This window comes from Muscardinus avellanarius, assembly GCF_963383645.1.
Source record: "Muscardinus avellanarius genome assembly, chromosome: 2".
Taxonomy (NCBI): Eukaryota; Metazoa; Chordata; class Mammalia; order Rodentia; family Gliridae; genus Muscardinus; species Muscardinus avellanarius.
Genome location: NC_137787.1, coordinates 34,717,696 through 34,741,372, shown reverse-complemented (window position 1 = coordinate 34,741,372; position 23,677 = coordinate 34,717,696). Strand labels below are relative to the sequence as shown.

At 39.7% G+C, this 23,677-nt stretch overlaps 1 protein-coding gene across 1 annotated transcript in view; it reads left to right on the top strand.

Moving 5' to 3' along the window:
• CD28 (CD28 molecule) overlaps positions 1-19,250 on the top strand; it is a gene marked incomplete at both ends in the record, with an annotated part of 29,786 nt that extends 10,536 nt beyond the window's left edge. Inside the window, 3 exons of the mRNA XM_080689013.1 lie at positions 10,702-11,058; positions 12,629-12,753; positions 19,122-19,250. Of these exons, the coding sequence (XP_080545139.1) occupies positions 10,702-11,058; positions 12,629-12,753; positions 19,122-19,250 (611 nt within the window). The remainder of the gene's footprint in view (positions 1-10,701; positions 11,059-12,628; positions 12,754-19,121) is intronic.
• Positions 19,251-23,677: the final 4,427 nt, after the last annotated feature.

Genomic DNA, 23,677 nt, shown 5'->3' with positions numbered 1-23,677 from the left:
CACTGTGACATAATTTTTCTAGGCCTCAGTTTCTTCATCTGATATATGAAGGGTTGAACTAGAGGACATTTCCCATCATTTTCTCCTCCTCCTCCTCCTCCTCCTCCTCCTCCTCCTCCTCCTCCTCCTCCTCTTCCTTTTTGGCTTAGAAATGCTTCTAAAATGGACTTATAAAAGTGCCATATTTTTATCAGCTCTAATAGGAGAACTCAACCACTCTACCACCTTGTGGACATTCTTAGGATTTGATAGAACAGATACAAATAATTGCAAGCCAGTTGTTTCTGTAATCTCTTGGAAAGATTTATAACCAGGATCTTAGATGCTAATGTGCTAAGAAATAGATATAATACTTTTGGGGGTAATATTGTCTTTTCTGTTTCCTATTTTTTATATGTATTGATAAGATCCATTAGAGTAGTTATTTTGAAATTTCCAGGCCATGACACTTACAAGACTCTGTATATGCCAATATAGTCCTGAGGAAGCTCTTCAAAGGTATAAGATTTAAGGAGAATGAAACAGACAGGAAACACATATTTTTGGGGTTTTTTGTAGCATTGTTTTGAATGAGGGCTCAGAATGATGGTGGGCCTGGAAGAAAATATAGTTTCCTAATTTGGTTACCAGATTATAGTATATTTAGAGAATATGTTTATGGAATATATTTCCTTATAACTATGAGTTTTCTTTTGATCTGTTAATTGAACTACTGTCTAAATATTTATGTTGAAATCTATAAATCTCTGTGTACCTATTCTTTGGACTATCGGCAACTTCCAGGGTAAAGTTTGATGTGGGGAGTGTGTCAGTAGCTTTTGGTATGGATCCACTTTCACATAAGGTGGTCTGCCATGTTTTCCTGTCAGAGTATATATCTGGCATTAGGAGATAAGAGAAAAATCCAGAGCCATGAATGGTTGGGGCTGTGAATAGTTGTCCCTACACTTGTATGAGTGTGTGTTGAAGAGTTTCAGTTGGAGAGTGTTGATTTCCATTCCATCACTGTATACCGCAGAGCACCATCCACCCCTCTCATCCCACAGTTCAGGCCTCAAAGATCACACGGGTGCTATGGAAACAGCCTCTTGAATGGTCCTTGCCAGGCCACTCCTCACTGGTATGCTCACCCTCCCCAGTGTGCACTGAGCTTACCTTGGCTGTCTTCACCATGTATGGTTGCCTTCCTGCCAAAGTCTGTGGGTCTATACTCTGTGTGTGTGTGTGTGTGTGTGTGTGTATGTTAATGGGGATTGAGATTGAACCCAGAGGTGTTCTACCTCTGAGCTATACCCCAAACCCCTCTCTATTAAAAATTTTAAAATGGGGTCTTGCTAGATTGCTAAGAATCTCACTATTGCTGAGCCTGGTCTCAAACCTGTGAGCTTCTTGTCTCAGTCTCCCAAGTACTGGGATTATAGGTGTGTGCCACCACTCTTGGCTCCATGTGTGTTTTCTTGGCATTAAAGGCTCTATTTATATCTCCCTGTCCCACATACACATAAGTAAATTACTCTGCTAGTTCCCAACAAACTTTTACAATAAGGTCAGTTTCTTAATGTTAGCCTGTCTTAATTTGCTCTTGGCCAGACAGCCCAGCTAAAGGCTAGACCATTCAAAAAGTCTCCAGTGTAATCACATCTGGAAACAAAGTCTCTTTCATGTGGCTGTGGCTGACCCTTTGTAGGGCCCAGATGCGTGGTTCTGAGTGCAGCTGAGTTGTACCTGCCTTAGGATTTCTCCCAGGAGGACAAAGCTCTGTCTTTTATATATTTTTATCTTCAGAGAACCAAATAAATTAGATATTTTTATTTAATTTCTAAATGAATGAATGACCTCCTCATGGAAAGAATATTGCAGAACAATTCTCTGACAACCAATCACAATTTCTTTTTAGAAAATATTCATTGTTTTGATGATTTTCTAAAAGATGAATGCCTTATGTCTCAGTGTTCAGATGGAAATTTTTGCTAGTGAACTATTAGACCTCTGAAAAACTTTCTGATACTTGCACGCAGCACAATATTTGAAAAGGATGAGGACAGATGTCCTTAGTACTATACTGTGTACTTGTGTAGGAACACAGATTAAGGGTGTGGCTTTAGGGTTGGCCAAGAGTAACTTGTTCAGTAAATTCATTGAGCAGACTTCTATTTCAATTTTTATTGTTACTAGTAATCTTTTATTGTTTTAATTAAAATATCGTTAGATTTTGTTTAAAAATCACATGTCCTGTCAATAAGAGTGAATGTGCTTCATAGAGCTGCTAGTTAGGACATATAATGCAGAGCCGGTCACTTGTCTGATTGTTTTTCTCAACAGAGGCCATGATTCTATCACAGAGACTCCTCCTAGAATTCTCTTTCCTTCTGGTTCTGGTCCTTTTACCCCTTTGGATCTAAGGGGTGTCATCACTGTGCTTCCACAAACCATAGGTGTTTACCCATTGCCTCTCTCATTGTGTCTCCATGTATGCATTGAGGCGTTGCAGTCTCCATACCTTTGCCAACCAGCTTTCATAAATAAACCCACCTACTATTGCCTGATTTTGAGCATGCCATCTGTTTTCTGTTGGAGTCCTGAATGAGACCACATATATGCATGTATTTGATGCTTATTCAATGCCTTATTATTTTATTTTTAGAGAAATAGTCCTGAAATCGCTGTTCTCTGTAAAGATGGAAAGAGTTTCGAGATAAGTCAGCAGAAAATGAGATGAAATGACCACAAAGTTATTTTGAAACTGTAACCTCATTTTTTTTCATTTTAACATGAATTTCAATGAGTCTGGCCATTCAATGCATGATAGGTCATTTAGTAGATTTGCTTTTAATCTTATTAGTAGATTAAAGAGGATGCCAAACGTTGCTACAGTCTGGTGAATGTTTTTTACTCTTCTATTTATTTATTTTTTGTGGTACTGGAGACTGAACACAGGGTCATTCTACCTCTGACCTACTCCCCACCCCCAATCTATTTTATTTTGTATTTTGAAACAGGATCTCCCCAAGTTGCAGAGGGCCTTGCTAAGTTGCTGAGGCTGTCACTGAACCTGTGATCCTCCTGTCTCAGCCTCCCAAGTACTGGGCTTATAGGCTTGTATTACCCTGCCTGGCTTGTACTCTTTTCTTCTGATATCCAAATGAAAGCCAAATCACCAGCTAGAATTATCAGAACTATTGAATCTCTCTTTGTTCCCAGAGAATTAATTTATCTTATAAGTTCCAGAGCAAACACTGGATTAGCTGGTAGGGAAGCCTGCCCCTTATGGAGCCTGAGGAGGAGCAAATGGTCAGATGGCCAGGTGTTGAAGTGTATCCTAGGCCCAAACAGGAAATGTACTCAGAGGAAAGTTACAGTAACCAAACCAGCTCTGTGGTCAGGAGGGAGGTGTTCAGTGCCAGGGCAAATCAACTTCACGATTTTCTCATCAACAGCCTAGGGAGAGATGGTTGAAAGTAGAAAGCTTTCATTTTCTTTGGTTCCTATGTAACATGTTAAATTCTGTTCAGTCAGAATTAAAAGAGGAAGCAACATGATTAGGATCATATAACCTGCTTTTTTCAACTGCAGAAGAAACTCTGACTTTGATGTGCAAAAATAGAACCTGATAAAGTTCTTAAAAATTCTGGAGGAAAATCCAGTTGTTAATTAAACATCTAGTCTACCTTTCTAATGGCTTTTTTTCACTTCTCAATGCATACTTCAGCCTGGGGTGCTACTTACTCTATCTCAGCTCCACCAGCCTCTTTGTGCAATTTTATTTCTCTTTGGTGCTTATGATACAGAAAAGGCAAGATGGAATGTTATCAATCTAAACACAACAAGCAAATGTAATTCACAAATGTCCTGACATTAAGAATTTTCCCAGTAAAAGTTGGACTGAAAGTAACTTTATGTGCCAACTAATGTTCTTTTTATATACCTGGACAAGCTCAAAAGAAAAAGCTACAGCAGTATGATTGTTTGTGTGTGTGTGTGTGTGTGTGTGTGTGTGTGTGTGTGTGCGCGCGCACGCGCGTGTGTGTGTAGTACTGGGGATGAAACCCAGAGGCATTCTACCTCTGAGCTATACTCTAGCCTTTTTTATTTTTATTATTTTTTAAAAAAAATAGGGTCTCATTAGGTTGCTAGGAGTCTTGCTAAGTTGCTGAAACTGGTCTTGAACCTGTGCTCCTCCTATCTCAGCCTTTTAATACTGGAATTACAGGCATGCTCCACCATACCTGGCCAATACAATTACTGTTTATGCTTTAAAAATAATTTATAAGAGCCATTTCATGTGACTATATTGCCTGTAGACATTCTTTGAGATCTGTATATGACATTTAAAAAGTCTTTCAAATTGTAAACAAAATTTTTTTATGCAGACTAGTCCCCTCTACTCACAAGCAATGTGTTCTAAGACCCCTTGTGGAAGTCTCAAATCTCAGGTAATACCAATTCCTATAAATCAATGCCTTTTCTTCCTTAAGTAAGCACTTATGCACTCTGGCTGTTACTTTTGCAGTCTGAGGTGCAACAGTAAAACTAACATGATTTTATTTTTCCTTCTTCATAATTTTATCAGTAGAGGATTCATTCTTACCCTGTATCTTAGCAACCACATGTGATTTTTTTTCTTTTCTTCCATTTCTTCATTGAAAGGAAGCACTCCATGGCTTCCTGTTGGCATATTCAAGTTGCCAACATCACTACTCTTGCAAGTCAGGGCCATTATTTGGTAAATAATGGATGACCTCAACATGGGCAAATATGTGACGTAGCAGGCAGGTAGCATGTATGTCATGGATATGATGGGCAAAGGGATGACTCATGTTCAGGTGGGATGACATGGGATTTCATTGGGCTACTCATTTTGTATACAAAATATTTAAACTTATGAATTGCTTATTTATGAAATTTTACATTTATATTTTTGGACTGTGGTTGATTGTGGGTAGCTGAAACTGCAGAAAGAAAAATCACAGATAAGAAGAAACTATTGTATGCATAGTTGATGCAAAAATGATTGGAAACACAATTCCTTTAAATATGAGCATGAAGCCAGGCATGGTGGTACACATGTATATTCCCAGTACCTGGGAGGCTGAGACAGGATGATAAAGGGTTTAAGGACAGTCTGAGCAACTTAATGAGGGTTCTTCAACTAAGTGAGACCCTGTTTCAAAATAAAGAATAAAAAATAAGGTTGGGGGTGTAGCTTGGAGGTAGAATGCCCCCAGTACCACCAAAATATCTATCTATCGATCTATCTATCATCTATCTAATTTATCTATATCTATCTATCTCTCTGTAGATAGATAGAGATAGATAGATGTGTATGGGCATGAAATCAATTCAGTCTCATCAAATGAATAAATTTGTTTTTTACCTTGCATCTTAGTTCTTCAGTTATTTGTGTGACCTTTCTTCCTTTGATTTTCAGTTGTCTTTTCTGTAAAATAAGGGACTGGCTTAGATCATCTCCAACTTTCCCTCCAGCTGATTGTTTTCTGGCCAGGATGGGACTCCATCAAAATGGTGGAGGAAATGAAATATATCTTGCTTCAATCCTCTTCCCATTCCATTTTCTCCCCTACTCTACGGTCTTCTCCCTAAGTCACTGGAGACACCTGGTCCCGCCCTCTCCATCAAGCCCAGCCTTGAGGAGATTTAGAATAAATTACTGAAATCCTGTTGAAATTTTGACTTAGTGTGATGGAGGGAAAAGAACCCTTGATCAGAATATGACTTGAGGCATGAGCTCAAGTCTCAAGGGCCATTTATGTGTCCTGTAACTTCAGGCAACTTACCTCTTTGACGTCACTTCCCCAACTGTAAAATGGTATAAAGAGATGACTGTCTTGTCTACTTCACAGATTCAGATGGATGGCAGATGAGATAAAATAAAACATCTTATAGCTCTATGAATGTGGGCCATAGTGACTAACTTAAGCCAATGTATTTCTCACATTGTATTTTTAAGCTTCATCTTCTTTGGGAATCCAAGTATTCACTGAACCAAGAAGGGCTGTCTTTTTAAGTCAGTTCTTTAATGCTGGGAACTACACTTTAGAGGTGGTTTTCCACTGCACCTGTGCAGAGGGTTAATCTGGTTACTAAATATAGTCATTGACCTACTTCTAGGCAAAAAGGGAAAGAGTTTTTTTTTTTCCTCCTCCCCACGCCATTCTCATGGAAGCACTAGCAATTTTCAATCTTCCAGAAGTTGGCTGTATCAGAAGATTCACTGATTATCTGTGGGACATCTTTTTAGTTCTCACTGCCTTGCTCCTAAGCGGCAGATAAGTACCTCTGATCTTACCCTTTATGTTGCCTGTTGTCAAGCAGGAGTCAAGAGGGAAAGAGGTTTGAGGTTACTGCTTCCTGTCTCCACACCTTTAGCTGGTTTAGCAGCTAGGAAAGGCTTTGAAAAGCAAAGCACTAATTCATCATCAAAACAACTTGTCAACTCAGAGAAGTCAGCCAAGCCAACCTCTTGATTCCGTAAGCAAATACAATTGGTAGGTTGACAATTTATCTTTTAACTTAAGTAGGTTTGACCCAGGTGGACTTGGCCTAACCACTCATGAGAAGGAAAATTCAGTATTTACAGGGAAAAGTATGGGGCTGCTAAAACAAAAGTAGGCTAAAAAGGATGCTTTCTACCAACATGATCCAGAAAGCAAAAAGGAATCAAACAGAAGTCAGTGCAGGGAAGCTAAATATTTCTCTAGTTTCTTCTGAGCCTAGATATGTCCTTAAAATGTACAATATCTCCTAAATTAGTTGAAGTATTATGAATTTCCAGAAGCCCAGAGAATTGAAAATACATACCCATACCAAGCATCATTTGATATTCTGGTTATCAGTTGCTTTGCTTATCTATGTCTTGTACTCCAGTCCTATAGAGTGAGGGGCATGTGTTTTCACACACATGCATTAAGAGAAAATAAGAGGAATCAGAAGTATTGTGTCTATTGGAGGTCATAATAAGCACACACATTTAATATCACTTAGAGTAACCGGTTATCTTTATCATCCAAATAATGTTTTCATTCAGTGTCCCTCCAAAGAAGATAGAGATTTTGAGGTCCTCTGAGGTAGTTTCTCACTCTGGTTCTTTTGAATATTCACTTGAAACAAGGCAAGAGCAAATGATATTGGATATAAACATTAAAAATAAGAGTCTTACCAGCCAACTCTGAACTCAGCTTGAACTCTAAATGAGGAGGCTTTTAGCCACACATTAGCAGACAGTAAGTAAATGATTTAAATTACAGCACACATGTTTAAGGTCCAATTAAAAAAATGATCTGAGATGGGTATGGTGGCTCATGCGTGTAAATTTCAGTACTTGGTGGGGAGGTGGCTGAGACAGGAGGATTGAGACAAGAGCATTGCAGTTCAAGGTCAGCTTCAGCAACTTAGCAAAGTCCTGTTTAAAATAAAAAATGAAATAAAGCTGGGGGTATATCTCAGAGGTAGAAACCCCCTCTTGTGTTCATTGTCCCCCAACCTCTTCTCTCTCTCTCTCTCTCTCTCTCTCTCTCTCTCTCTCTCTCTCTCTCTCTCTCTCTCATACACACATATACACATACACACAATCTGTGATCACATGGGAGAGAAAAGTAAATGTCATCAGATAAATTGGATGCTTCCTTTTTGTCAAATGGACATAAAACCAATAGTGTTCAAACTCCCAACAAAATCTTAGCACAGAGACTCATAAGATATTTTTCTTTCGTTGCTCAGTTCTTGGCTACACCATCAACCAAGAGGTTACTAAATATGTAAAACCCAACCTTGATGCAGGAGTCTTGGATTTCTCCTCCTTGAGAAAGTTCTCCACTACAAAATGCTGAGGTTCAGTAGGCTCAGAAGAAATCCAATCAATCTCAATGCTAGGCTCTGAATTTGGAGGCCCCATGATGACAGAAGGGAAAACTAACTTCCAGTTACCTCAGTCAGTTATGCTGTATGAAGGAAGACAGTTTCAGGAGACAGCGCTGCCTCTTCCTTCTGAAGAGCAGCAACACTGGATAAGCTCCCGCGAGCCACCTGTTCCCACTCAACTCCCAACCAATTGATGTTTTCTTTGCAATGATTTCTGAGGCTGAAGAAATGTCTTTTTTTTTTGTATCTCAGATGTCCAAATGTTAACTCAGTCTAAGCTATCTATTCTAGTACCTTAATGCAAAAGAGATGGAGGGAAAAGAGATGAAGAAAGAAAACAGTTACTTGATGGTTGGTCTATGTGGCCTGAGGAAATCATTTTTAACTCCTTTTTTCTCACCCACCACACCTGTCAATGTCAGGTTTTGCAAATGTTAGTCTGTAAATATTTCTCAACTTCACTTTTTTCAAAGCAAATTTTAGTCTCTTCCACCTCTTCCCTAGACTACAGTCTGTGTCATAGCTGGTCTCCACAGTTTTACTCTTGTGCTTTTCGAATTTACCTTCCTCATCTTTGCTAAAGGGAGCTATAGAAAATGAAAAGTCATAATCCACTTCTCCACCTAGAAGCCTTCAGTCAGATCCCATGACCAACAGGAGAGAGCCTGAGCTCTCTAACACTGAACTATGCTTGCTTTGTTAATCTTGTCTTTTACAACTCCCGATCCAGCAAAATGGTGGTAGCTATAATTCTCCATGCCTAGCGTCCCCTTTCTCACCTGCTTCTCTCCTTTGTCTAGGCTGCTCTCTTAACCTCTTTGCCTTATCCTTCCCACATTCCCATAATTCATCTCATCAGTACACACTCTTCCACCTTGCCCCAACCCCAATGCCAACGTGTATCTTAGCCAGACCCACTTCCTTGGTTAAAAATAAAAAGTCAATCAATGTGTGCATCCTTGTTCACATCTCAGGCCAGTAGTCATCCTCTCTAGGGAACCTTTGCTGGTTCCCTAGTTACCCCCAGAAACTGCAGATCACCATGCCACTGTTTAAAAACTAGCTGTCTATTTATACATCTTCCCCAGCAGACTCTGAGCTGCCCAAGGAATTCATTTTGGGGAAATCAATTTTTATTTTCCATGTATGCCTTGGGAAGATGTCACACCCTGAATTAGATAAGACACAACTAAGCAAACTACTAGAGCCAGGATGCTGAGGCTTCTCCTCCCTCCCTCTCTCCACCTCTTTGCAGGTGCTGCAGGAGGGAGCCAAACTGGGTAACCATCTGGGGTTGCTTTCCAGCCTCACTCAGTTTCCCTGCCCACACTCCCTCTTTATCCCCACCAAGAAGCCCTCTTCTCATCTTTTTCCTTCTAGAAGGGAGATCAGAATAAATTTGAATGCCCATTAAGACAGAATACATCTGAGTATGGTGGCACATGCTTGTAATCCCAGCACTTGGGAGGCTGAGACAGGAGGAAGGCAGGTTCATGCCCAGCCTCAGCTACTTCGCTATTTAGTGAGTCCCTCTGCAACTTAGTGAGAGACTCTTTCAAAATAAGTAATAAAAAATAGGGCTGGGGGTGTAGCTCAGAGGTAGAATGCCCCTGGGTTCAATCCTCAGTACTTCAGGGAAAAATAAAAACGAATAGCAATGGAGGTAGTTTCCAGAGATCTCAGTAGGGAAAAATACAAACGCCTAACCTGATGCTAAGTGAAAGAAGCCCATTACAAAATGTGACATACTGTAGGAGTCCGTTTATATGAAGTCCTGAACAGGCAAACACCTAAACACAGAAAGTAGAGTCGTGGTTGCTGGAAGTTGGAGGGAGGGAAGAATGGGGGTGGTAAATATATATATATATAGTGTGTGTGTGTGTGTGTGTGTGTGTGTGTGTGTGTGTGTGTGTGTGTTACCAGGGGTTGAGCCCCAGGGGCATGCTACATCCCCAGCCCTATTTTATTTTTATTTTAAAATAGAATCTCGCTAGGTTGACAAAAGTCTCACTAGTTGCTGAGGTTGTCCTTGAATCTTTGATCCTCCTGTCTCAGCCTCCCAAGTACTGGGATTATAAGCATGCACCAATATGCCTGGCTTTAATTTATGTTTTGAAACAGGGGCTTGCTAGGTTGCTGGGAGTCTCACTAAGTTGCTGAGTCTGGCCATGAACCTGTGATCCTCTTGTCTTAGCCTACCAAGTACTGGGATTACAAGTGTGCGCCACCAAGACCAGCTAACATAATATGTTATTAAGGGAACAAGTATGCAATTTTTTGAAGAGGCTGTTCTCTGAATTTGTTATGGAAGATAAATTAAAGCAAATTTTTGGTTATTTTTTCTTATCTCTTTATCATACTCTTGGAATGGTCAATAAACAAAGTTAAAATGTTTCAAAGTTTTTAAATTCCTTTGCAAAAACCTGTTCAATTTAAAAATTGTGTCAGGCTTTAGAGCTACTTCCAAATGTATCACTTAATCACAAAATCAGCCCAATGCATGATTAACATCTTAGGAATCTCAGTACAGATTCAAAAATTCTGAGTGCGTAGCTGTGGTCGTCAAGGCCAACCAAAGGCCACATTTTGCCTTCCAGGTGAAAACATGCTCTATTGTTCTGTTCAAAGGAGGATGAAAACATTATCAAAATGTAAACTCCAAAGCTCTAGTCATAATTATTATTCCAAGAGCTCCTGCATCTTCATTTGCCAAGAGAAAGCCTTTGCTGGAGTTCTGTTCTTTTGGTTAATTAATGCATCTTGATTTCAGGAAAGAAAAGTATTTTATGCTCCCATTCTAAGCAAATAATTTTCTCCCCATAGGAAACAAGATTTTGGTAAAGCAGTCACCCATGCTTGTGGTGTACAACAACGCGGTCAACCTTAGCTGCAAGTATGCCTACAACCTCTTCTCAAAGGAGTTCCGGGCATCCCTTTACAAAGGACTGGACAGTGCTGTGGAAGTGTGTGTTGTGAATGGGAATTTCTCCCATCAGCTGCAGTTTCACTCAAATACAGGGTTCAACTGTGACGGGAAACTGAGCAACGAAACTGTGACTTTCTACCTCCGGAACCTGAACGTTGATCAAACAGACATTTACTTCTGCAAAATTGAGGTCATGTATCCTCCCCCTTACCTGGACAATGAGAAGAGCAATGGAACCATCATCCATGTGAAAGGTAACGTGGCACTCTGCCCTTGCACCGCCCTAAAAGAGGAGCTTTCAGCTGCAGTCCTCGACACCGGGTCATGCTCAGTGGCCAGGCTGGAGGAGACACAAGTCACCTCGCACTAATAAAAATAAAGCATGTTTTAAACATTTTTCTTTTACTTTAGAAAAGATTCAAGGTTATATTTTAAGTATCTCTGCTTTTCCCCATTGATATAGAGTGGGAGAGTAAGGGATGAGAGTTTGGTTGAGTCAAGTTTAAAAAATGCTATTTTGGAAGAGAAGAGCAAATTATTTTCCTATATAAATAATATGTTCCTGAAGAAATATTTAAGAAAGAAAGTGCTGGTAATTAAATTCAACAGACAAAAACTATGTAAAATGAGTCAAGTCAGAAACAAATATATTCTAAATTAAATGAATTATACATCTTTAAAAATAGATGTATACTACTTTAGAACAGTATTTCATATATACGCGTACACAGTACACATGTAGTCTACCATTTATATTACAACTGGAAAGAACACTAGTGGTCCTAGATTCAGTAATTTTCAGTTCTGTTGCATATTATAAATCTGGGTAATTTTTAAAAAATTAATGTCTTGGCCCAACTTTGAGATTCTGATGTAATTGATATAGGTTGAGGAAGGGATGTTGGGCATTATATTTTCAGATTTCCTCAGGTATTACTAATGTGTAGCCAGGATTAAAATTTAATGAATTAGAGAGGGTTTTTGTATTCTCTCTAGTTCTAATTTTTCTCTGGTTTTGAGTAGAGTTTTATAGGTTCATTCTCATCTCCTTTTCTTTTCTTTTTTTTCCTTTTCCTTTTTTCTTTTCTTTTTTTTTTTTTCTTTTTCTTGTGGTACTGGGGATGGAATCCAGGGGCATTCTATCTCCGAGCTACATCTCCAGCCTGGTTTTCTTATCTTTATTTTGAAATAGGGTCTCACTAAGGTGCAAAGAGCCTCACTAAGTAGCTAAGGCTGTCCTCGAACTGGGATCCTCCTGTCTCAGCCTCCCAAATGCTGGGATTACAAGCATGTGCCACCATGCCCAACTCTCATCTCATTTCTGATACCCAGTGATATAAAGCAACTTGCCCATCATCATATAATTGGTTTATGTTAGAGCTAGATATTTATTTTCTGATTAACAGTCCAGAGTTCTGTCATACTAAGATGACAATTTTCTTAAGGTTTGACAACATGTATATCATTTTATTTACTCCAAGGATGTAGTTTAGGGTCTAGATAGACTGTCTTTTGGTAGGGATAGACAGAGGGTAGAGTTAACTACCCTGGAAGTCACCATGTTGAATTCTATGATGGATTCAACAAAGTCAGATGAATGCAACTGTAGCATCGTGTCATCCTGAAGTCATGGTTTTCAGCTTCAGTCTTGAAAACTGACCAGGTTATGGCCAGTGATGGGGTTGGATAAGTCCCAAAGATCAAATTCTAGTGATATTTTCAGTATTTTAATCTACTTCACGTTCTTCTCTGATGTTTAGGAGGAAGGAAATGTACTCAATTGTTGTTCCTGTATCATTTAATCTACTCTCTTCTGTTTTTCAGAGACCAATCATTGTCCTGCTGTCCTGCCTCCTAAGTCTTCGAAGCCCTTTTGGACCATGGTGGTGCTTAGTGGAGTCCTGGGTTCCTATAGCTTGCTAGCAACAATGCTCCTTTGTTGTTTCTGGGTAAGAGAAGCAATACTGCTTTTATGTAACTTTTCTTTTATCTGATGTGAGTTCTATTTTCCAGAAGGAACTGAGTAGGTGGCCAGGCAGAATAAAAAGCTAAATGGGAAAACCAGGGTGGGGGATTAGAGGCTGTTACTTTTTTTCTTCTTCCCATTTTGCAATATAATTATGACACATAAAACAAGTTTAATACCTACCTAGGCACAAAAGTTTAGGCAACTCAGGAAGCTAGTCAACTGAACCCAATGAAGAACTTTACTGCAGGGTTAGAAATCATGAGAAACTAGGCTGCTGAAATTGTGTACTCAAACCTAGAAGAACCTAGGTCTGTTTATCTGAGTCATATTTTTGTCTCCTCTGAAGCAGATGAATTGTGTGAGGCCAGTATGGCGCTGTCATTATGAAACTTTAATGGGAGCTAGACTTTTGTGAGCTCTCACCACTGAATTGCAGTGAACCAATTTTTGCAAATGCTTAGGCAATAAACTTGCTATATTTTTCTTTATCTTCTTCCATGTTGACTTTCTAGCCAGATTTGAACATGCTTAATGAATGTATCACCTGTTAAGAAGGGACCTTCTTAGCAATAGCCTTTCCTTAGACACATTCTTCTTGCACACAGTGTGATAAAGAAAAACTCATGTATTGGTTCTATGTTGTCTTTGAATTTTTTTCTAGATGTTAGGTGCCTTTATGAGTCATTTATTCAATGAGAAATGTATGCTTCTCTAGGATAAAGGACTATTTATTTTGTTATTCACAGTCCATCTAGTATTAAGTAAATTTAGTATTTAATGAATTGATAAATGGATAACCCTCACAGAGGCCAAATTAAGAACTTAAATAGCCGGGCGTGGTGGCGCACACTTGTAATCCCCGCGCTTGGGAGGCAGAGACAGGAGGATCACGCAGGTTCGAAGCTAGCCGTGCGCGCTGGCTTAGGAGACCCTGTTTCCAATTTAAAAAATGTAAAAATAGGTCTGGGAGTGTAGCCCGGAGGTAGAAGGGCTTCCAGGAACCCCAGTACCACAAAAAAAAAAAAAAAACAAAAAACTTAAATAAGTCGGAACAGGACTGCAGTGTGTGTACCGGTAGTATTTGCTTCCAAATCCCATCGAGTCTTGAAGATCGTATCTCATCTTGTATGCATATAGTTAATTAAGCCATAGATGGCCAGTGATTCCTGGAAGCCATCCCGTTTACTATAGCCTCGGAGCGGGGACTGCCGTCTTCATCCAGCTGTAGAGCCTTTTGAACTCTTGTTGGCTTATTGCCCAGGTTTGCCTACTGATCATTCTGCACATGTTCCTAGCAGTTCCGAAGCTCCTAGAGGGTGGATGGACATTTTCAAACTACCTATTGCCTAAGCTGTACCTTCTGCTGGGCAGGGAACAAAGTTGCTGCTTGTTCCTGAGAATTCTTTATACTCGACATCACTCTGGGAATTGGCTGGGCTTGCCTTCTGCAAATTGCCCAATCCTGATGGGGGGAGAGGGCTTTGGTATAGTAAAATATTGCCTACATTGTGCCTCTGATGTTTGTTGAGTATTTTAATCTTTCTAGATCTTGGGGTCTTCATCCTGGTACCTTCCAGCCTTGATCCGCTTTGGTGGTTGCCAATGATTTTGGAATTTTTAGAATCCTTCTCGTTTTTTCTAGTATACATCAACTTTTATGCCTGCTATATGGCTTTCTAATCCTCTCATTGGGAATCTAACTTAAAGGCCAGGTGCAATGGACCTTCGGGTGCCCTCCAGGAAAGGTGTTCCCGGTGACATGCTCACCTAGGTCAAGTTATTTACTATCCCTGTCGGAAGTACTTCTGGGAACTGCTTTAACTCCAAGTGACCAAAAGGTACTGCTTGTTACTTCAAACATGTAAACGTGCATAGGATGTCAGTTGTTAAATTGAGGCACTAATTTGCTGAGTGCCTGGAATCTCCTAAAAGGACTAAAACAGCTTCTTACTTTCTGTGAGTTTAAATAATTCACTTTCAATTCAGACACAGCATAGATGCTATAAGTTTTTTCTGTGGCGGCACCCTAGTTCCCAGTGAGGCTGATCTGGTTTATCTGGAGAAAACTTATTTTTGTCTTATTCTATTTCAAGAATCCCCTAGGAACTGGATTTTACGTGTCCAGTCCCAGTGTTTTACGTGTCTTGTTACTGTGGCCTCTGGTAGTCAAATCAGGTTATCCAATAAGAACACCCTTTATTTGCTCCTCAAACTGAAATTTTAAATTTTTCTTCTTCTTTTTTATTTTGTGGTGCTGAGGATTGGACCCAGGGGCATTCTACCTCTGAACTACACCCCCAGGCCTATTTTATTTTATTTTTAATTTTGAAACAGCTTCACTAAATTGCTGAGGCTGTCATCAAACCTGCAATCCTCCTGTCTCAGCCTCTCAAGTACTAGGATTACAGATGTGTGCAACCACACCTGGCTAGTTTTAAAAAATTATTTGACCAAAAGTGTAAAACTAAACAACTATATTCCATAGAATAACACTGAATTTTTGTCTGGTGCTTGTCTTTTCCTGCTGCTATTGTTTGAGCAACAAGCACCTTGATGAGCTAGGCATCTAGGTCATTAGGGATCTCTGGAGTTTAGCCACATCCTGGGTAATTTTCTGGGATCCTCTTTTGGGCTGGGCTGTGGTGTGCCTTGATGTAAATTACTACTTTCCAGAACTTTCCGAGGGCCTGTGGTATGCTATGTAGGTAGTTCTAAGCTGAGCTTTTGGGAGCAGCTACAAATTGCATCTCAGCTCTTGGCCTGATGTTGGCATCTGAGCAAATAAACAGTTTCATTGATCAGGCAGCCGTAGGCCCGTACCTGCCAATCTTACTCAGTTGTCCACTCACTCAGCTAAAATGTTATACTTGTTCCCTTTCCTAGTCTAAAGCAGCATTTTAAAGAATGTAGTCTTCCTAGCCAGGCGTGGTGGCACATGCTTGTAATCCCAGCATTCGGGAGGCTGAGACTGTAGGATCATGGTTCGTGGACAGCCTCAGTTACTTAGTGAAGCCCTCTGCAACTTAGTGAGACATGTTTCAAAATAAAGAATAAAAAACAGGGCAGGGGCTGTATCTTGGAGGTCAAATGCCCCTGGGTTCCATCCCCAGACCTGAAAAAAAAAAAAAAAAAGAACGTAGTTTTCCTTACTATAGAACACAACGTGGGGGATGTGGACAATGTATGGACAGATAATATCTTTCTTTAATCCCAGTAGATTCTTGAAGCCTGCTTCAGTAGGTTATTTTGTGTATGTGCTGTATGTTGCTGATGCTCCCAGGAAACAAGTGGTTATGGCAGAGGTGGAGGAAGGGCAGAGGAGGAGTGGTCCCGAAGTCACACATCCTTATCAGGCATTGGCTGGGGACAGGATGGAATAGATGACTCAGACACACAGTCATGCAAGGTGGGTGCTCCACACACACATGTGCTTATGCTGGATGTGCTGGGCACTGGGCTCTGGGTAGTTTTCCTGCAACAGGTGTGTCATTTCCATCCCACTGTTGTGTTTAGAGTCAGGTGATACTAACTGAAGCCACCATCCAGTAACAGTTTAAGGGTAGGCATGGGAAATGAATGTAGATTTTAATTATCTTTGTGTATAACTTGGAGTACTTCAGAATCAAGACATCTCTACCATGTCTAGTTGCTTGGGCATCCAGAGGCATGAATGATCGCGTGGAATTTGGCAAAAGGATTCCTCAGGGTTGGAGTAAGTTCTAAACATGTCTCCCAGGGCATCATTGTCAGCCTTCTATACTTATTTGGGGGCCAACATTTCCTTGGCCCCACTACTGTCTTGAGGTAATTATATGCCTGAGAGAGTTCACCTTTTATTTACAGTAAGGATGTAGAACAAAGATATTTGAAGAGCAACATGACCCACATGCTTGGTTTTCATGAGATTTTATATTTAATGAATCCACCAAATGTGTTTATATAATGCTCTTTTTTCTTCCTAGTTTTAGGTGGATAACCCACCCCTCATCTCAAATCCAAAATGACCAATGCTGAATTTATAACCTCTTTCAAATCTACTCCTACCATCTTGCTTTACATTTATGAATGGAACACCATATGTATAGTCATCTAGGCTCGAGTCACTAATCATCTTTGGTTTGAGCAAGGAGGAGTCAAGCCATCAAACAATATTCATTCTAATTCATATTTCATGCCCATTGCTTTCTTGTCATTCTATTTTTATGATCAGATTCTTTAGGTCACAATTTCTCAGGCTTGGCATTACTGATGTTTGGGGCTAGATAATTCACTGTCGTAGGGGATGTCCTGTGCACAGTAGGATGTTCAGCAGCACCTCTGGTCTTTACTTACTGGATGCCAGTAGCATAAAAAAATATCTTTGTACTTTGCCAAATGCTACCTGGGTTATAGGAGCTCAAGATGTTAAGAATGAGGTCTAGGGGGTATGTCTTGGATAACTGCATATAAGGCAGTATCACCTGCTAATAGGAGAAACCCAGGGAGAAAAACAGAATTTGGGGGAAGATCTTGAGTTTCATTTTGGGCATGTCGAGTTTAAAGTTCCCTTGAGCTCTAGTCCCAAGACAAGAATTCAGGCCAGGTATGGTGTCCCATGACGATAATACCAGTACTTGGAGGCTGAGAAAGGGGGATTGTAAGTTTGAAGACAGCCTCAGCAACATAGTGAGACTCTCAGCAAACTAGTGAGACCTTGTTTTCAAATAAAAAATTAAAAGGGCTGGTGAGTGTAGCTCTGAGGTAGAATGCCTCTGGGTTTAATCCCTAGTGCCACACAAAACAACAACAACAACAACAACAACAACAACAACAACACCACAAAAAACCCAATTCAGATGAATAAGTGGCAATTGAAACTGACAATGTGGATGAGATTGGCAACAGAAAAAGGATGGAGAGAGTAGAGAAGGCTGACGAGAAAGCAGTAAGAAATTCTAACATTAAATGGCTAGAGAAAGGTGAGCTTGCAAAAGGAGCATGGAAGGAGTGACTAGAGAGGCAGGATGAAAACCAGGATGTCAGAGACGACAAAGAGGAAGAGTACTGCAAAACGAAAAGCATTATTAATAACACAGTCATTCTTGGTTCCAAGACCCCCTGAAACATCAGAATGCACAGATGCTCAGGTCCCTTATAGAAAACGATGTAGTATTTCATATAATGTATGCACCTTTTCTTGTATACTTCCAATCACCTCTAGATTTATAATACCTAATACAATATCAAACCATTGTACTGGTCAAGAAATAATGACAACAAAAATATTTTGGACCATTTTCTATTTGTGGTTAGTTGAGTCTATTGATGAAACATCTGTGGATAGAAAGAGCTGACTGTGTAGACTGGCATAGAGAGTTTAAGAAGATGAAGACTGAAAACATGTTAGTTGCATTTAGTATAGGGAGCTTAGGGATTTTCAAATCTTTCTTTAGCATCTTCTTCCCCTTTGACAAGGAAGTTGTAAAGGGATCATGTAGGGGTACATGGACTGAAGTTCACTCATTTATTTTTTCAGCTTGTCATTCATGTCCAGTGTATATACTTATGTGTCAGGCCTATATGCCCAGAAATAGGCATTTTTTTCCATAATAGAGAATTCCGAATCTAGAAATACAGATAGTTTTCAAATTATAGAATTTTTATGGGTATTTTTTTAAAAAGTGTAACTTTACCATCAGATCAATATGGAAATGATGCTCCTAACCTTAGATAAAATTTTTGCCCAGATTCACGGTAAGTGTAACTCTTGTTTCATGGTGAGAATCATTCCTTTTTCCCCAACCCTGATAGGAATTCATCTTGAGGAGCTGAGCCCACAGACTAGAGATGGGCAACACTTCTTTAGATGGAAATACATGCATATAAGGGAATAGAAGCATAGCTAGTTGCCCTGAGCTGAAAATATCCATTGATTTGGACTCTGCTGTTATGAATTGATGGTTATTTCAGACTCTGGAGGAGTTGAAAGTCCTTTTTTGGTTAATTATGGGAAAATAGCTTGTTAAGCAAATGACTAATGTAAAAAGATTTCAATGGGTTTTCAAATATATTTAAATATCAATAATGAATATGTTAATTGGATATGTTTTTGGAATTCAGGTCAAATGACAGCACTGAGTGACATGGACACATTTATTTAAAATAAATCCTTTGAGATTTTTCTTCTTAATTTAGAAGAGCCAGGATTGGGTTTGATTAGATATTATCCAAGTCCAAGGTGCTCAAGAAATGCTGATGTTCCTGCATCAGCTGATGGTTGACGTTTTGAGTAGTTGTCCGCAAAGTCTCAGGCTCCTCCCATGACATCCCCTCTGTGTCCTTCCATGTTGATGCTTCTCTTTTCTGCAGATGAAGCGTGAAAGGACCAGGCTCCATCAGAGTGACTACATGAACATGACTCCCCGGAGGCCAGGGCCCACCCGCAGGCACTACCAACCCTACGCTCCAGCAAGAGACTTCGCAGCCTACCGCCCCTGACGAGGACGCCTATCCAGAAGCCAGCCGGCTGGCACCCCTCCACCCACTCAGCATCATTGCTCTGGATAGGAAAGGATCACCGCATCTTCAGCCGGCCACCATGGGTCCCTTTTGGGCCACCATTATCAATTTTTTTGAGCCTGTAGCTCAAGATCATTTTGAGACTTTGCAATGAAGTTAAAGAACTTTCCTGCAGCAGGCTAAGTCTTACAGTGCCATGACCCAAATCCAAACCTTTTCTGTATTTATTGACTTGATTGAGAAGTTAGAATTGAAATAAAAAAGTGAGAGGATTCTGTTGGCCTTGGAATTCTGCTTCCAGGCTGCTGGTGGAGCCCTGTTCCCTTCTCACTCACTTGTGCATCTCAGACAAGTAAGGTGTGGCATCCAAGGATGTTTCAGATGGAGAAGAAAGGCTGGAAAATAATTTCCTTTGGCTCAATGGGTGTTTAGGGTGGGTAGAGGTTAGAGTCAGGCAGAGGGTAGGGGCAGTTAAATATTTTTAAACCAATAAAACACTTCCACTCATGAAATGAGCCACTTAGTTTCTACTTAATGCTGTTTTCTTATTAGTTCAGAGAGATGTGGACATTGTCTTTGATGAATTCTGACCATATTTAATAATTTTGACCGAAGGAATTCCCTCAAAGCAATGTTAGGACTTGTTTGCTTCCTTCTCTCTGATGGGGATTCAGTGTTAATCAGTTCACAACATTATTTTAAAGGAATGCAAGAACTGCTTTCCTATACCAAGCAGAATGTGTCAGAAATACGGTTACTTTATGTCAAAAACATGTGAATACTAAGAAGGATTATTTGTTTAGTGACTCATTCCAGTCAAACCATGCACGTTTCAGCTCTGCATAGTTGGCCTTTTTATTGTCTGCATGGAAATCTGAGGTGGAGAAGCAATGATACTCTGAAAAAGGGATGTTGGCATTTATGAGGTTGTGAGGGATGAGTTCCAAGGAACTTTTTTTGGTGGAGGAAAAACAGAAGAGGCAGTTCTTTCCATGTGGTTAAGAGGTGGATGACACTGGGTGGAAGTGTTCCTGAAGGTGTTAGAAGGAAGCAGTCCTGGTGACAGCTCTTTACATGGAGGGATGTGTGCTTTAGGGCTCATAGCTGCTTGTCTCTGTGGGCTCAGCTGCCTATGTACCTTGAGATCCATTGACATGGAAGACTACTTTGGAGTGTGTGTTTTGAAACAACATAAAGTTCTCAAGAGACTCTGCAATGCTTGACCCTGGAATGACCATGGATGTTTTTCTGCCTTCAGTTTGGGTCAACTGGAACATGCTGGGGACTTTGAATGGTTCTGCCGCTACCTTTACAATATGTTCAATTCTTTATTCAGTTGTTAGATTAACGTAGGTTCCAGAGGCAGATAGACCCGGTTCCTTACTAGTTGAATGGCCTTAAGCAAGTCACTGGTAATCTACAAATATGGTTCTTCAATTGTAAAATGGACATAATGATCACAAATGTCTGTTTCTGTACTATAATCTCCATGAAAGCATGGAAAAGTCTCTTTTGTCTTAATTGTCCCTGGTATTTGTAACATGCCTGACATGTATGTAATATTAGCTCTTGATATTATTGCCATATAGATAAATTATAAAAATTTAACTGAATGATGAACTAAGAAGGGAATTTGTATCATAAATTTAAACCCAAATTTATGAGTTGATATAAAATATGATAATCTCTTAACTTCCATAATTTTCCTGTTTTTTGGAATATTTAATCTTGTAATGAAACAGGGAATTTTTATCCTACTTTTTGTATATAAAGAGCTGTTGATGTTTTTTAATATGAGGAGGAGGGAGGGGTAGAAATCATATGATTCTAGGCAGAAAATATTGTGCTCTGGTTGATTTTTAAATGAACTTCCATTCCATGATCAAAATTAACCCCAAGGTCAAATTCAGCCTACTTGGGTGATGAAGGACTGTTGAATTTACATTTGTGTTGTGCCAGTGGCCAGCCTCTTGGCACACAGAGTTCTTTTGTCCAAGTTATCAGATTGTATTTGAAAACTATAGAGCTGGAGAACTCTTAGAAAGGGCAGTGGCAAAGAAATACATTTTTCGAAATGGAAAGATTTGATCTTTGGTAACAAATGGTTTTGTTTTCTAACTGGAAAAGTAGGTTTACTAAACATGAATCACACTTGAGACTTGTCTTACTCACTCTGAACAGAACCAAAGTAGAAATGTTATAGAGGGAAGTCCATTTTCACTATTAGTATGAACTAAGAAATGGTTTAAAAACAGTGGCTGGAGTAATGCTTTTGCAGTTTCAGAGATGGTAATTATGAAGAAAACAATGTCGTTTGCTGCTATTATTGTAAGAGTCTTATACACAATGCTGTTCCTGTAATATATGATTGAGAGCTCACCTGTATGGGGCTGAGCATGCAATTTAAAGAAACCAAGTGTACATTATATTCTCTGATAAAATCATTAAATTATCATGTGCCCTTCCTTATGTATGTGCCTTAATATTGTCTTCAGGGAAGAGATGCTTTACTTTTTCAATGAATCTGGAGAAAATTTGCTACTTAAAAGAGATAAAGGATAGATCTTTTTATTTTTTGTGGTACCAGAGATTGAACCCAGAGCCATTCTACCTCTGAGCTATACTCTTGGCCCTATTTAATTTTTTATTTTGAAACAGGATCTCACTAAGCTGCAGAGGTCCTCATTAAGTTGCTGAGGCTGGCTGCAAGCCTGTGAACCTCCTGTCTCAGCCTCCCAAACACTGGAATTATAGGCATGTGCCACTGTGCCCTAGCTAGGACAAACCCTTTATGTCTTTGGTTTAGTCTTTCTTTTTGGCTGAACTTTCAAATGTTAGTTTCACTAAAACAAGGGGCACTTCTGGTCTGTTTTCTTGGCTTCAGTCGCAATTTCTTACCAGACCAATGGTCTGCTTCTCTGAAATGTCAGGTTGGGTTTACCTATGTGCTCTGTGAGATGTGATTGCTCTGTGAGAAAAACAAAAGTTAGGCCTTGAATCTGTCAGTCCTGTGGGTTAGCTAACTGAGCCTCCAGTTGGGTTGGCTTTTTTCTTTTTTCAGTACTGGGGATGGAACCCAGGGGCATTCTACCTCTGAGCTATACCCCCCAGTCCTATTTTTTATTCTTTATTTTGAAACAGGGTCTCACTGAGTTTCAGAGGGCCTCACTAAGTAGCTGAGGCTGGCTGCAAGCTACGATCCTCCTGTCTCAGCCTCCTAAATGCTGGGATTACACACGTGCACCACCTTGCCTGGCTTGGCTTGTATTTTTTTCTTTAATGGGCATATTGGTAATCAAATAGATGTCCGATCCCTCATTGCAGCCCTTTGCACTGCCAAATGGGAACTACAGCAGGCTCGGGGCTGATTCTAAAGTGTTAAAGCCAACTATATGCTGGAGGTTGGATATGGTGTCAGTGATGAGCCTAGAACCGGGACCATCACTGCCACAGAACTACCATTAACCCAGGCCAAAGACAGTGGCATGGACCTTCTCAAGACCTGGGGTGAAAGAGCCCATGGTATTTAAAAGCCTTCTGCTGTTCAGGAAATCTCTCTTTAGGTACATTTAAGCATGCTTTCTGACATTCTTTTGCAAACATCACAGGCTTTTCCTACTTGTGCATACTAAAATGTTCTTTCCTGGATATCTTCCTGCCTTGCTCTCTTATACCTCCATCATTTCTGACTCAGATGTCACCATCTACCCTAATGAATCTTCCCCACACTCCATCTATTGTCCTTGCTTATTTTCTCCATAGTATTTTGCCATCTCTTATAGTATATATTTTACTTATTTATCTATTTTGTTTGCTTCCTCAAACCAGACTATAAGTTCCATACGGTAAAAAGATCCATCTGTTTTTCTTTCAATTTGCTGTTATCTTCAGTGCCTAGAAAAGTGCCTGGCATGAAATAAATAGTTATTGACTGAATAAATGAATTTAACATAAACTTATGAATTAATGGTCAGTTTGAATAGGCTCATCACACGCAGAGAGGAAGAGAGCCAGTTCTATTCTACTTTCCTGTTAATAAGGCCCTTAACTCATCTTATTAGAGAAATAGGACTTAAAACATACACCCAGCAAGCGAATCTGGCAGAAGAAAATCTGATAGATGTAAGTTCATTTTCATATTAAACATTTTTGTGCAATGTGGAAAGCTAATACCGTTAGAATCATCCCAGAAAGAAAGTCTCGCTAAATAAGTTACAGTCAGGAGTAAGTTGATTTTCCATTGAAGTCCCTACATTTCCTCTTTAGAGTACTGACTATATTTTAAATGTAGCTTTAGTTTAAGTTTTTTGAAAACGATGCCATTGTAGCTAAAAATCTCATCTCACAACTAAACAGATCTTTTTTTTCCTGTGGAGTTATTTTACCTCAACAAATTCTATAAATGC